This window comes from Egretta garzetta, unplaced genomic scaffold (genome assembly GCF_000687185.1).
Source record: "Egretta garzetta isolate BGI_Z169 unplaced genomic scaffold, ASM68718v1 scaffold56, whole genome shotgun sequence".
Classification (NCBI taxonomy): Eukaryota; Metazoa; Chordata; class Aves; order Pelecaniformes; family Ardeidae; genus Egretta; species Egretta garzetta.
In genome coordinates, this window is record NW_009260182.1 from 8,520,306 (window position 1) to 8,535,692 (window position 15,387).

The 15,387-nt window shown below is 41.1% G+C and overlaps 1 protein-coding gene across 8 annotated transcripts in view; it reads right to left on the reverse strand.

Moving 5' to 3' along the window:
• MARCHF8 (membrane associated ring-CH-type finger 8) overlaps positions 1-15,387 on the reverse strand; it is an 84,687-nt gene that overhangs the window by 45,390 nt on the left and 23,910 nt on the right. For 3 of the 8 annotated variants that reach the window (XM_035897341.1, XM_035897346.1, XM_035897342.1), the window contains exons 3-4: positions 12,179-12,245; positions 11,113-11,244 (exon numbers count right to left, since the gene is read on the reverse strand). The exons of 3 other annotated variants lie outside the window; for them this stretch is intronic. In XM_035897341.1, the coding sequence (XP_035753234.1) occupies positions 11,113-11,244; positions 12,179-12,245 (199 nt within the window). The remainder of the gene's footprint in view (positions 1-11,112; positions 11,245-12,178; positions 12,246-15,387) is intronic. 2 more of the 8 variants (XM_035897343.1, XM_035897344.1) reach the window with 2 other exon arrangements.

Sequence of the window (15,387 nt, forward strand, 5' to 3'; positions counted from 1 at the left end):
TGACTGCCAATCGAGATAAAACAAGCACCCCAATGAGTCATAAACCACTAATTTTCCATTAGACAGCAAGAGAGAAACTGATGACAAGAAACAACAACAAAATTAGTTGTTAACAAAAAACAGATGGAATGGCAAAAACTATTCAAAGAAAACTATTAACTTAATATCAAGAGAAAGAAACAACAGTATGTAGTAACCACAAAACGTCTCAATATGGAGACCAACCAACCATCAAGGTCAACATAAGGGAGCTTAAATTGGTTGGTTTTGAGATTGCTTCCTGTTACGCTAGGCTAAGCTGGGAACTTGACGTTAAATTAGAAAGAAAGGAAAAAAAGATCCCCAAACAACAGAAACACAAACCCCTGTGTTGACAGCAGCCCAGCTGCCCAGCAGAAAGTGCGGAAACCAGGCCCTGGAAGAGTATTTTAAAGACATTTCTTCCTCTTCCCAGCACTCTCCTGCTATCTCAAGTGCCACCTTCTCTTTTGAACTGCCAATTTCTATCATTGAAGAGCTTCAGATTCACTTTAAAAAAAAAAAAAAGTGAAGGATTCACACATGTCCACAGTCCACACTAGGACCTAGTACAGGGTTTGTCTAGGAATATGCCAATTCAAGTCACCAAATTGCCACTGAAGCACTACTGGCTCTAGCACACAAAAGCACTGTTCACCACTTTTTAAACAACTACAAATCAGTTTTGTCAACCTCTGATACACAAAATAACATGACTCAAGTTTCAAAATAATGAAATTAGCTTAAAATTCATAAAACGAGTGTGCACATCCCCAATCACAGGGGGATAAAAATAAGTCAGCAACACTGCCTAGTAACTGCAAGAGACAGGACAAAAATCTTAAAAATACATTAAAAAAAAAATGAATAAGATTAAAAAAAACCCCAAATGAACCTTTATCTTCCTAACCTTTCTTTCAGTTATATTCAGGATGGACACATGGGTATGATGCTTCCATGCTCAATTCAGAGATCAAAAAATTACCATTTCTTTTAACATAATCATCTCATTGTTTGAGTATCACTGTTTAGATTTTGCTTTTGAAAGTGTTACATCTCAGGAAGAAGCAACAGTATGGGGTTGTTTTTTTTTTTGGCTGGGGGGTTGGGATGGTGATTTGGGGTTTTTCACTTGGTTTGGTTTTTCTCTTTACTGGGGCTGAAATTCAGGGGGTTTTGTCACCAAATGAGGCTGCCAGTCACACAGGCCAGGCTGTCTGAGGTTATCACCTAGCCAATAGGTTGAAGTCATTCTGTCCTTTGCCACGAGGCAAAATGGAGAAACAAGGGATGAGACAAAGGGCGGGGGAGGAGGTGAATAATAATCTGTGTAGTCTTTCAGCCCTGAACTGCATAACTGAGGAAATGGAAAAATCACCCTCTCAAAATGCTTTTCTACATTACCTCACCTTCCTTGAGACAATAAGCTCTTTGGAGCACATCCTATGTCTTTAGGCACTTCTGGACAGCTTTACAGTACCCTTCTGGTGTCTGCAGATAACAACAAAGTAAGGGAACTTAGAAGAAACGGCATCTGTGGATATGTTCTGTCCAGCCGTATGATGAAAGGCTTGAGTTGGACCCTTCTGATTTCCTCATGGCTAGCCTCATAAAGAAAGCACATTAATTGAATTAATTCAAATGAATGAAAAATTATTCACTACCACGCAGGAGACAAAGTTCAGGGCAAGGGTATTTTAACTCACTCCAAGAAGGGCAGCTCCCAGTCATACTTTACAGAGCCTGTGAAGCCATAGTGGGAAAGAACTGCTACCTCCTTCAAACTCACTGTAGAACTGCTCTTGTGAGAAGCTAAATCACTTCAGCGAGAGTAAAAGGTGACATGAACCTCACAGGTTTTGCTCCTAAGAGAGGTAGAGGAACTTTACAACACAGGTCTTCATAGTCCTGCTTTTTTTCAGCCAATCTGACTCATTAAAGCCTCGTTTCCAATATGACTGGCAAAGGCACTGATTGCTTGGCTGTTCTTGATCATCTCAGTTTAAGCCATGGAAGGTTCCCACACACCTGTAACACCCACCAAGCAAATACATTTAGCAGCACTAGTTATTTGGCGAGCTTGAAGTCAATGTAATAAAGTAGCCCAAAGTCCCTAATCATGGTCTTTCATCCATGTATATCAGACAGATGAGAAAGGGATGCTGCTAACAAAGAAACGTATGGATCCCAAGACACATTACAAAGGAGTATTTTTAGCAAATGCAACCATAAGAAAGAAACGTGTAGCTTTAGCAACAAGTGGAAAGAATCTGTAAGTGAAAACAACATACCCAGAAGAAGTGATGTTTAACAAAAATTAAATCCCAACGTCAAAAACACATCAAGAAGAAACATGAAAGGAAAGGAGAGTAAGCCACAAAAAACATCAAAAAGGAGAGGAGGCGGAAAGAACAGCATAATCTGAAATTCTCTCTGTTCTTTGCAGCTTTATGATTGTTGAGGATCCAGACAGAAAAGGTTTCTCTTCTTTATCTTTCTTTATTTTTTTTTGGTGTCTTGTTTTTCTCAGCAACTCAACGTAATAACTTAGCAAAGTTTAGCTCTGCTCTATAGCTCTGACTGAATTGTCTATTGACAATTGCCTATTTTTCCCCTTGCCCAAATGCTCTTCTAACATTGTCATGCAGTGGTAGGGTTTCCCATTGAGGCTGACTCATTTCTCTGTTGTAGCTGACAGGACTCCTGCTCTTCCAAAACCTTTGTAGTCCTTTGACACGGCTCAGAGTGAAGGAGCCTAATGTGCCATGCAAAGCGTTATTAACAAATACAGAAGGTACAACTTGGTAGCTATAACACTTGTTGCCACGTTGCATATGACAGAGAGACAATTCTCTGTCAAACCACTCTTATTGCAAAAGCTTTAGCAATTTGCATCATCATCTAAAAAGTTACTGCCAAACACCCTTACTGAAAGCCATGGGGGCACGTTTATCTCTTGAAAGAAGAAAAGTGTAGCCAGACAGCAGTACAGTTGAGTAATTTTCATGGAGAGATGACAAATGATGCTAATCAGAATCACCAGTGCTAGTTAGGGCCAGGCTGCCTTTAACAGGCGCAGTTAAAATCCACAGACACCACTCGGAAATCAACATATCAAAGCTTTAAGAATTACAGCAATCACACATGTATTTAACAGGGAGCTTATAAACCAACCAAACAGGCAAACCTGGAGGCGAGCCCTTTCCCTGCATTTCCAGGTATTCCTAGGACATCTGCTGAAAGAGAATTTAGGCCTCAGAAGGCCTAACACCAGTTCTAGTGAAGACTCGGGGAGATAAGTGTTTGTGGTTTCATCGTTGTTTTTGCATGCTCCCTGGGCAAGCCACTTCAATTTATACTTCAGTTCCTTAGGGGTAAAACGGAGCAAGCACTTTTTCTTGTCATGCATGCTCACTTTTTTAGACTGAAAGTTTTGAGAGATGAAAGGTGGTCTTTTCCTACATATCTACAATACCTAATACCTAGTAAAACAGGACATAACGTGAGGGGTCTTCAGTGACGCTGTCACACGCCACAAAAAATAACGCTTGAAGAGTAAAGTACCTAGTCTCAAAAGTGACTTTAAGTGAAGCCTTGCTATAAACCCCTCCAGAGACTCTAAAAGTCACCAAAAACTGGAAGTGGAGCAGGCAAGGACCATACTAAGAGCTTTGCTTTGCTGGAAGAAGTCCAAAGGAATAGCTGGAAGGGTTTAAAGCATAGAGGGTAAAAAATATTTCTGGACAGATCAATAGTAGGACTAATTACCTCGCCATGGCTGAGGCCACGGATTAACCTTTAGAAAGAAGCATACTGTCAGACAGCTCTGCAGTGGCACCCCAGTGAAACCAAGCTAAGAAGGAAATGCACTCATAAAGAAAAGGCAAGTTTTGTACTAAGTCAGAATCTCTCCTAAGTCTGCATCCCTGACTACTACTATTAGCCTCTTGCTCTCTTGAAGATACTTGAAGACTGCATTACCCCCTGCTGAGGTGGTTCGTCAGGCTAATGTTTTGGGGGCAGCAGGGTGGGGAAGCTACGTATTTTCAGTTGGAAGTTGAATTTTCTCTTGAGACTTTACATACAAAGCCGAGGCCATATTAATTTCACAGCTGTTTGACAGACCAAGCCTGTACTTCTATGTGCACCCCCATACAAGGAAAAAAACCAAAAAAAAGCAAGCAGTATTACTAATTGATTGGATTCATATTCCAAATCAGATGCCAGACACTTTGTGACTGAGGATCAGAACTTTTACTAAAGACACTTCAAAGAGGAAATAAATTTCAAATGGAGTTTAAAAAAAAAGTATTAAATATAAAAAAGTTTTTTTAAGAACTGCCATTCTGGCTATGCTCATTTTCCTTTGAATTCTTCCATTTTCAGCATGAGAAAATAAAGAAGAAAACTTCAATGATCTTACTACTTAAACTCATCTTTGAGCCAGGTCTGAGAAAACCTAGTAGTCTGGGACAAAATGGCAAAAATAAAAATCCAAAGGGGAGGGGGGGGGGGGATTTTTTTTTATGCAGTCTTTATACATGAACTTACCAAAAATTTAGTACAACCACATTAGGTAAATAAGCTGGTGGGAGACTTTCTCTTCTGGTTTTTTGAAGACAAGTGAACTAAGTTTAAAATAATTGTCAGATATAATTTCAGTTTTAAGCGGATACTTGATTGTTATATGTATCTGCACAGGGATGATTGGTCAAGAAGATATTTCAAAAATCAGTGTTATTTATGAACACCTGGTTTTGAAACCCTAAATTCTATTACATTCTAAAAGTAGCCTGGGTCCCAAAATTAAGGATTGATGGAATAGTTCAATTAATCAACATGGAGCGTCACCTCTTGCTTAAAAGTGCTTTAGTAGCAGGGGACTGAAAGGCGAGTAGTACAACACCAGTTTCAGGCAAAGGTGCCAGGAGATACTCGGGAAACTATAGAGCAAGAAGGCCAGCCTCTATACTGGGCAGGATTAGTGAAGCAATCACCAGCAGTCTAGTGAATAAACCTTATATATTGCAGCTTTTGTAAAGGGAAGTCATTTCACAGATTAAATAGTTTGGGATTTTTTTCCCCCCCTTCCTGCAAAAGCATCAATAATCACATAGACTCTAAAATATTTTGGGATGGGACTTTGCCAAATTCTTTCTGTAATCTAGGTAGTGTAGGCTGACTAGTTCTGTGTTTTCTAAACTATCATAAACAGAAGAAAAGGCTATGACATGGTTAATATCTGACTAAAGGTTAGGAGAAGCATTCTGTTTTGTTTTTTGGTTGTGGGGTTTTGTTGTGTTGGGGTTTTTTTGTTGTTTTGGGGGGGGGGTTGTTTGTTTGGTTTTTGTTTGTTTTTTTTTTTTTTTTAATAAAATCAGTTTTCACAGCAGAAGAAAGTCACCAGTGGAGTGTCACAAGGGGAGACTTAATATAAAACAGCCTGAAAAATCAAGGTTAATAAGAAGGTGGCAAAGTTTGCTTCCTGTACAGCTTCCTGTCATTAGCCAAGGCAAGGTGCAGAACCATCTAATTGTACCAGCTAGTAAAATAGCAGCTGACATGCATGCAGGATAAATGTCAAGTGACAATCTGAATTTTACATAACGAAGGCTGGGGACTGGGTACTTAGGAATACAATCTTCAGGTTATCAAAGTAATTTTACAGAAACATCATCTCGGTGCTTGCTAGTGGACCAAAACCCACCAAGTGTTTGTAATTATTAAGAAAAGGATAGGAAAAAAACAGGAAACCGCTGTCATCTTCTGCAAACCCAGAAATGCCATTTTAAATACTGTGTGCAGTTCTCATTCCACAGAAATCAAACAGGAGTTAGCAAGACTGAAAAGGACACAAAAGGGTAATGGGGTGACTGAATGAATGTATGAATGGTTTCCTTGCGAGAAGTGACTAAATGACTGGGGCTCTTCAACATGGAAAAGAGATAACAGAATTGCAATGGTTGTGGAAAAAACTAGGAAACAATCTCCCAACTGTCCAGTTAAAGAACCAGGGAACATCCAATGAAATGAGAATTCAGAACAAATAAAGAGACTATGTTAATGGTGGGACTCCTTGCCCCAGGTGGTTGTGGATGCTCTAAGTTTTATTTGGGTCCAAAAAGCTATTGGAGAGATTAGTGGAACAGGAATCTATTGAGAACTATTAGAAACAAATAAAGAAAAGTCCTTAAGCTATAAATCAGTGTAAGCTGGGAGAGCTTTCTGGGAAGGCATCATTATATGGTTGATGATATGCCTACTTTTAGACATACTACATAATTACAGGCTTGGTTTTGCGCTAGTCCCCAGGCATCTCCTGTTGTGCACTGCCACAAAGTGCTTTGGTCCAACCTGGTACAGCAGTTCTCATGTTCTCTATTCTAACTATGATCTTTACTTGATTGACAACTTTAGCATACCTGTTATTGTGAGCATAATGGACTGTTTGGGTCTTTGAGTCAGTTCTCTGGAATAACCATCATTCATGAGATACGCATTTAGTCCTGAACGGTTCAAGAAAACATTATTTCATACTCCCATATATGGGTTGACTCCCTCCAGAAATTGAATTTAGATCTTAGTAAAAAATAGTCAAAACAGGAAAACAACAGAGCATGACTGGAAGGGAGCACGGGGCAGGGTGGGGGGAGATGGCAACAAGGGCTAACACTCTCTGCAGAGTTCAACATGTAGGTGGCCTGACTTGGAGAGGTCTGCAGTCCTGAACTGGCCTATCCGTATTCATGGTTTTGTATCTAAGCCCAAGGTCATAAGCATCCATATACCAACATTTACAAACTGTTGAAATGTCTTTCTGTTAGCCTTTAGCTCGGACGTTGTATGAGTCTACAGTCATGTCTCTTCAAGATTGTTCTCTAAACATTGCTGAAAGGCAAATATACAACTGGGGAGCTCCAAAGCACAACTGCAATGCCACACTACCATTTATTGCATACAAAACCTTGCAAAACACCAAAACACTACTTTACCCCCAACCTGTTAATTTGCTGCTACATTAATATGAATGCACAAATAAACCAGACCAAACCAGAGTGGTACAGCCAAGATAGTGCATCACCAAGCCCTGTGCCCAAGACTTGCTCGGAGAGAGGTGGTGCGCAGGTTAGCACATCTCTGCACTAACGTGCTCACACCCCTTCTGGATTGGGCTTGTCTGTATCGGCAGTCAAGTCCTGACTTACTTGACTGGCAGGCAATCCACGGAGATGCACGTGGTTGCCTGACGTCCCTCTGTCTCCACCAAACCTTATGCAGGGTCACTTCCCAACTGGAAGCTTTGTATTTCTGCCTGCCATGCAGTCATCCCCAGGAGGAAGGAAAGGATGGACAACATGGTTCCAGTCCTTCCTGCTCCGTTATCATGGCATCGGCACATCCTGTGCCTTCTAGACAACAAGACACGGGGGTTTGGGGAAGTGTGGTTGTGGGGAAACAGCCTCTGTCCCTCCTCTTGCTGACCCTTGCTTGTCACCAGTGGCCAAGACATGCCCATAATGGAGCCAAATCCATCCCTGTGCTGAGGCTGAAGCACAAGGAGAGGATGGTGCTCCTTGCCCTCCCTCCACCAGGCCGCGGTGCAGAGGCCTCCGGCCTGGCAGGCTGTGGTTCCTCATGGAGGTGCGGAGGAGCCTCCCTCCTGCAGCCCCACGGTTGTCTCCCCCCCAAGCCAGGTCCCCGTGAGGGAGCCAGCCCCTGGCCCTCCCCACTGCTGGCCATGGAGGGAGGCAGAGGGCCACCCCGCTCTGAGGGAAGGGACAGTGGCGAAGCCATAAGGAAGCTGGCTGACACTGAGAAACAGCAGGATGGCGTAGGGCAGGCTACAAAACTGACATCAGGAATGCACAGTAATATACGCTCCAGACCAGTTCTGCATCATTTGTCATCACAAGGAATTTGATTGCAGCCCCACCATGGCACCAGAACACTGCCCACTGTTTAGCTTTCTGGGAGACAGCCTAACAGCAGAAGGCCACGGCGTGAAAATGAGTTCATTTTGCACTACTGAAAAATTGATTTTCAATCTAAATTTATTCTTCGGTTATTTTCCAAAATAAAAAAACCCCACAAATACAAATTTACATCTGTTGTCACCATAGATGTATCTTCAAAATTCCTCGTCAGTGAGAAATAACAAACTCTGAAGTGTCTCCACTGCTTGGTCCTACAAAGAGGCCACCATGCTTAGCCTTCCCTGGTTTTTATTACTTTTCCCAAGGACATCACAGCTGCAACCATTTCATTTACATATTCTTACAATATGATGCTGTCTTTATTATATCACAGACCTAGCTATTAACTCCCCTTCCATTCACTTCTTTAATACCAACACAAGCACACTCTCCATTTTCAGTTTGTGTCATTTCTTGCTGCTGCCAAATACTGAATATTTTAATTGTATTTCTGACTCTACCATTAGGAACCTTCATATTCCATTACAAAGAGACACTGCAACAGGAGATAAAACTGGTAAGGAGTTTTATCAAGTGAGCCTCAGTCCTGCTCCCTGCCACAGCCTGAACACAGAGTACCACGTGTCCTGTTCTGGTCTGATTCCAGCTCTTCACAGTGATCTACAGAAAAATAACCAAAAATTGGATTTGTGCCCTTTTCTCCCCTTATTCATTAGCTGGGTTTTTTTGTTCAGTACAAACTCTCACCTTCCTGCATCTGTAAGTAATGCCTGAAGTGCTCTGTTCAGTCCAAATATTTTCCTCACTCTTAGCTGATGGAGCGAACCTTCGGGAACTTTGGTAGATATTTTGATCCAGAACATTTCCCAGACACATGAAAGTTCCTTATTTTGTTATTGTTATTAATAATGCCTGAATTTTAAAAATTGTAAACACGAGTAAAACTCCTTTCTCCAAGAGTGAGATTTTATGATCTACAGCGTCCATAGCCCATCCAGATCCCTCAGCCTCAGCTGCACAAGGATTTTGAGGAATTTCTGAAGCACGGGCATAAACCTGAGCACTTTCAGATGGCACGTCAAAGATGGCACTCTTATCTGGGCCCAAACTGGTTTAAACCAGAGGTGAAGATAACTGCTTGAGTCCTCTCTGTGCCAGTAAGGCTGTAATTGCTGGTTTGTGCTACAGTGACAGTAGTAAATCTTATTTGATTATTAAAAAAAAAATATAATCAGCTGAGCGGGTGGCAGGGAGGGTGAGTAAATCTGAATGTGGATAGTTGAAAAAGGGCAACACATAGATGCTTTTAGAAAACTTCATTTTAATCTATCAACACATCAGTCCAATACATTAAACATGCAAGTGCAGAAATAACACTTCCTTCCCCAGGTGTAACTGAGTAGTGAAGCAGTAAAATACACTTTAATGTTAAAAAAAAAAATCTTAACGTTTAAAATCACATAATCCCAAATCCATCTCTTAATTCCACTGACTTCAATTAAGTAACTGAGCGCAGGGGACCTCACAAATCTAATAAAATCAGATAAGAGTCCTGCTAGCGACCTTCCATGAAACAGCGATCTTATGCATTGAAAGGTCACACAATCTGTTGTAAAAAAGTTATTAGACCATCACCTCTCTACCTCACAACAAATATTAAAGCATCTGCAAAATTCAAGTAGCAGATTAATTCTCACTTATCACATAAATTTCAAGAACTTTAACATATGAAGTCAAAAGGAGCTTCTTAAGTTTTTAAGTCAACATTTCAAGTTATTTAGGAGTCTCAAAAGTACTGATGTGTTCCCCATCCCCAAAGTCACAGGCTGGTGATGTGTGTGGCAAAATATTGTCACTCCCAATTGTTAACAAAAGGAAAAAAAATAAATGTCACTAAATATCATATTCTGTGTACATGCAAATTCTATTTAGGTGATCAAGTCATCTTGGAAGACGACATACTGGCAGGCAGGGTACATTTAAGCTTCACCAAAAGCACGTGATCATTAATCTCCTCCTGGGGGATTTCACATAAAGCTGACAATTTCTGCTTCCACCAGTAATGCTTACTTACTAAACCCGGGATTCGACTTCAAGCTATCGTTTCGAAAAGAAAACAACTTGTCTGCATGGCAAAGCATCGTCCTAGTGGTCTCGCAGGGACTCTTGATTTTTGCACTTTCAAGTCTGGGGTTTTTAGCAGCCTACCTAAATAAATCAATACATCAAATCCTCCCCAAACCCAAAGGACCCCCCCAGACAGGGCAGGCAGGCAGGCGGGACACACGCACGCACCAGTGCGGTTAGCCTCCAGAAGCAGCGTACGTACTTCAGACACACAAAGCAAATAACGTTTGAACATTCTTGCCAAATGAGATTATGTGTTTGTATACCTCCCTCTCTCACACATGCACAAACCCCCACATTACACAGCAAATAATGCTCACAGAACAGAACAAAGCCCCTTTGTTATTGTTCCATAAGGTTCTGCAAAATCCCCTTCTTTGTCTAAAACTGGGCTAATAGTGTTGTTCGAGCCCTGATGATCTAAATATACAAAGCTTGTACAGAGAAGGAATATAGATTTTAGAACAACTGGTAATATTAGAAAATACAGACCAGCTTTTGAGAACAGAAGCCTCAATTTACAAGCATCTTTATTCAGAAAATTTAAAAAAAAAAAAAAAGTAGTAAATACTGCAGCCATTCAAATGCACACACTCTGAAAGGACACAATTGGAGCTTAAGGCTTATCACACCCAGCTGTGTTTTAACAGAATCTCTTATGGTTACCTCCCCGCAAATAGAAGTGCTAGTACCAATACAATTAAAAAGCCAGCTTAAATAAAAACAACCCCAAACATTTCCAAAAACCAGAAAGTTGTCTCTCTGCTTTTAATCCCCAGCACCTTCAGGAGAATGTTAGCGTGACTGAAGGAAGGGTGCTTAAAAAAAACCAAACCAAAACCAGCTTCACAATTAGAACTGAACAAAGTGCCACACTAAAAGGGATCGTCCGCGTAGCGCTCTAACGAGGAGCCTCTACAGCAGCCTCTCTTGACAGGCTGCCCTAACGTACATATTTATTTCACAGGGCTTAACAGCATCCCTACAACGAACTGTAAAGCAAAGATACTCCGCTGACAAGGCATTCTCCTACCTGAAGCTTCATTTTCCAGCACGAATGCATGTGCGTATCCTCAGTGTAGCTTCCCCTGGTTGCATGACTCCTGTTATCCAGACTAAAGAGACGGAGCTGTGTAAGCAGAGCTGCTGACTGCCCTACATTTGCCTGCAGATGAAGAGAAAGAGTTGGTGCTATACTTGCCTGGCTCGTTTAAGCCCCCTAAACATAATACTAGTGTAGCTCAAACTAGACTAACTACTTCCTCCAGCTGATTCTAGTGAAGAGAGCTTGTGATGAATAATGCATGAGGGCTCCTCTGAACAGGCTCCATTCCTTGCAGCAGCTGATGTCCACCTCTCCCCCCTTCCCAAGAGCAATCCCTAGCAATTTTTATGCTATGAAGCATAAAAATTCTCCCAATGTCCAAAGAGGAAGGAGGATGCCCCTCCCAGATCAATTTTCTTCATCTACTCGTAGTCAAAGCAATAGATCTGGTGATTTTTTTTTTTTTTTTTTTTAAGATAAAAATCTATGCAGCTAGAAGTCAAAGAAAGCATGATAAGCACACCACCTCTGGACTACACAACACTAGTAAATTCAGTTGCTTAGTAGTTAATTTTTCTTATTCTTGAGGGCTGTGATATAAGAGAACTTGTATAAAGATGAACACCGAAGACAGAGAAAGAATGTGACAGACCAGAAATAATATAGCACAAAGAAGGTGGAAAAAAAAAAAAAATTGCTTGCCGTAGCTTGCAAGTTCAGTTGACTGTTTACAGAGAAAAGAGCTTGCTTAGGAGATCTTGGTGGAAGAATATGGGGGATAAATTCACACGCTTCTTCTGTTGAGCAATAAATTCCGCAATGTCAGTACAACTTTGCAAGTTAACTACAAAACTCACTTACTTTCAGATATTCTTCCAAAGAGTGAGCAAACACAGGACTAATTTGCAAGTACTTTATTTGCGAATGCAATTACTGCAACAGGCAAATGTCAATACACGCCACTTGCGGATTCAGTTCTATTTCTCAGAATTGTTTTGCTTTGATTTCACTGTTAGATACACAACAAATTATTTGGCATCTCTTTATCAGTTACCTGCTGCAATCCAAGTGACGTAGCTGTCCAAACACAACTGAGAAGGCTCTCACAAGCCGTTAGTTTCCTGTAAAGGAAATGTGGCTTTAATGCATCATTTACAGTGAGGAAGGGCATGCAGTTTCCTAAATCCTGGACCACAGCTCTTCAGTGTGGCCACAACATAATTCTCTAGACATCTCTGAGGTCCCATTTCTCAGGTCACATCAAAACTCAGTCCCTGGTTTCTGCCCCCGCCTCAGATTACTTACGCAGAAAATGAGAGATAAAAGGTGAAGCCAACAGAGAGAGCAAAGAGAAAGGGATGTTCGACACATTAGAGTCACTTGTTCCTTTTGAAGGACTCCTACCTCTGCTAACGGTGATCCCTCCTGCAAGGATCAAAGCTAACCTTGGGACTCTTCAGAAGACCTTATCCAGACAGTTGCCTTCGTTGCCATGCTCTCCCTGGGACACCCCCTGACCCTGGGAATGCCATAACACCACAAGGCAGAGGAGAGGATTTCCTTGCCCTCCAACTGCACTTTTTCCCAGACCGTCTTCTCACCCTCATCAGTCCCCTGCCACATCCACTTTTAAACAGAGGTTTTCAGATGACTGCACCCCATTCAAAATTCAGTTTTACCACAAAATTACATGGTACAAATCTTGTGGCCAGGACCACTCAGTACCTACTTTGTTTCTCTCATTCCCTCTCTCGCTCATGACCAAGGACAACACCCTGAGCTAGGTGGACCTTTTGTCTCATCCACCACAGCTGGTCCCATATCCCAAGCACTCTGCATAATTCAGCTCTTTCTCCCCTCCCCCAGGACTGAATATTCCTTTTTAAAAAGGAAAAGTCCGATACAAAAATCAAACCAACACAAATATTATCAGATCCATAGCTAAGGTTATGAAAATACTTCACTGATCAATACTCTATGGATAAATCTCAAGGAGGCAAACGTTCTTAATATTTAAAAACCAGGGCCTTAACGTCTTCCTTCAGCTCCTCCACCACGATTTCAAAAATCAGAATCAAGAAACTTCCAGAGAACTAGCAGGGCCACCCAAAGTCAGAAGGCAGGGGCTCTGCACAAACCCAGCCCTGGACCCTATGAACTACAAGGTAAGCAATTGGGCTGAACATGACAGAAGCGGGAGGACTACGTTATAGAGAGATCTTTTGTTTCTGCAAAGGAAGCCAAAAGGACTACGCCTTATTAGAGGAAACATAATCATATGGCATACGCAGATTCTACACTATGAACAAACGGTAGCAGATTAATCATCTGAAATTAAGCATCTAGAGTGTAAGACATTTAAGAGTTTTGAAACAGGGCATGCTGTGTTCATTTCTGAAATTAAGTCAGTTGTATAGAAACCCCAGCAAATGGTAAATAATAAACTACAAGATGAGCTCTATCAATGGCAGGGTTCAAACCTCGCCTCTCACAGTATTTTCACACCAGATGAGCCTTGGTTAAACGACAGAACACTCTTCACTCTCCGTGTCAGCCTTGCAGACTCGCACACACCCTCAGAGTGGTGCCTGGTTTTGGCTCAGACAGGAGTAGTGCCAACAAGCACAGAGAAACAAAATTTCTGCTTTAGCTCAACCTGGGCAACTGCACTGCCATGAATTGACTCTCCAGATGTTTTCTGTAATATCTGGAAGATAACGTTGAATTCTGAGATTTTTTTTCCAAGGGGCTCTTAACGCTAAGGCTAATGGAAATGAATCACTGGAGGGGAGGGGGACAATCTGCCATAAATGCAGATTTGTAAGGCTTTATATACAGGGAGGTATTTATCTAGACTCAGTTAAGAATTTCACATAGCCCTTTGGACATTTATCTTCTTCCTCTTAGTACTTTGGGAGGTTATGTCAAAGGTTATGAAGGTTGGTGTCTAAATTCAATAGGTGTATTACTACTATTGCGAAAAGTTGTGCAAACACAGCAAGCTGGAAGATAAATCCGGTTTAGTTACATTCTGCACCAGCGTTACGTCATTGGAATCTCAGCGGAACTATGTCTGCACATGGTCCACGGGACTACTCCTGTGACACCAGGTGTTATGAGTAAGTTTCTGGGAGAAAAAAACCACAACACAAACAGATGAGCATGAGAGTAATTAAACGCTCTTCATTATTTCAGACAGTTCTCTCCATTGGGTGTTTAATTTAAAACATAACACGAGAGAATTAAAGCCTATTTGCCTTCTAGAAAGGGTCCTTCATAGGGATTTAAATAAAAAAAGTGTTTTCCTAACTTTTTAAAGAGTAATGAACTCAATTGGCTTCTGAATCCATCCGTTCATTTAATGTAGCATACAAAGTTGGTGTTTCTTAAAACCTTAGCATCTGAAATTACGGGATTTACACTAAAAACCTGATTGTCCATTTACAAACCCCCACCCATACACAAATCCCCCAGTTTTTATGTATCACAGCTTCAGAAAAAAAAACATTGGAAACATGGTTATTGAAAGTCTGAAGCCATGTGGCAAACAATTCCAAAGTGACATGCGTTCATGGATTTTTTTTAATGTGATATCTGAGTACTTAGGGTTAACATACTCCTGAGTCTTGCATCCTCAAAATAATTTGGTTTTTTTTTCCTCAAATATTAAATATTTGATTATTTAACCAAATACTGACATCTAACCAATATGTTTATGAGACTAAAACAGGGCAGTTTAAAAATTAAGAGAGCTCCGCTGAACAGCCTTATATTTCATTTACAAGGAACGGCATTTTGTAGCATTCTCCTGCATGCCTGAACAACCGTGTTGCCACCGTGAGAGAGAGAGACGCAGGGAGAGGCCTCACCACAGCTCTTGCTGTGTATAGCAAAATCATCTTTCATTCATGAGCGCTTATTAGGTGAAACTTAAAATAATATGTGCAGCGTCAGCTCACAGACACACCACTTCATTCCACGCTTATGCTAGGGGCCAAGCTGAACCATTTTGGTTAAGTATTTAGCTACTGGCCGGCCAGTTGATTTTACAGTCAAATTTTGTACAGTCTATTTAGTTTCTCCCATTTTTAAATAACTGCAGCCTCCTGGGGAAATTCTCTAGTAGACCATCTGCTTGTTTCCTATAAATCCCCCTTTCAGACCTTACGCAAATTTCCGAGCTGCCGATCAGAACTTCTTTGATGTCTGGGTGGAAAAAAAACCAAACAAACCAACTATTCTGAATTGAAACCTGCAGTACAA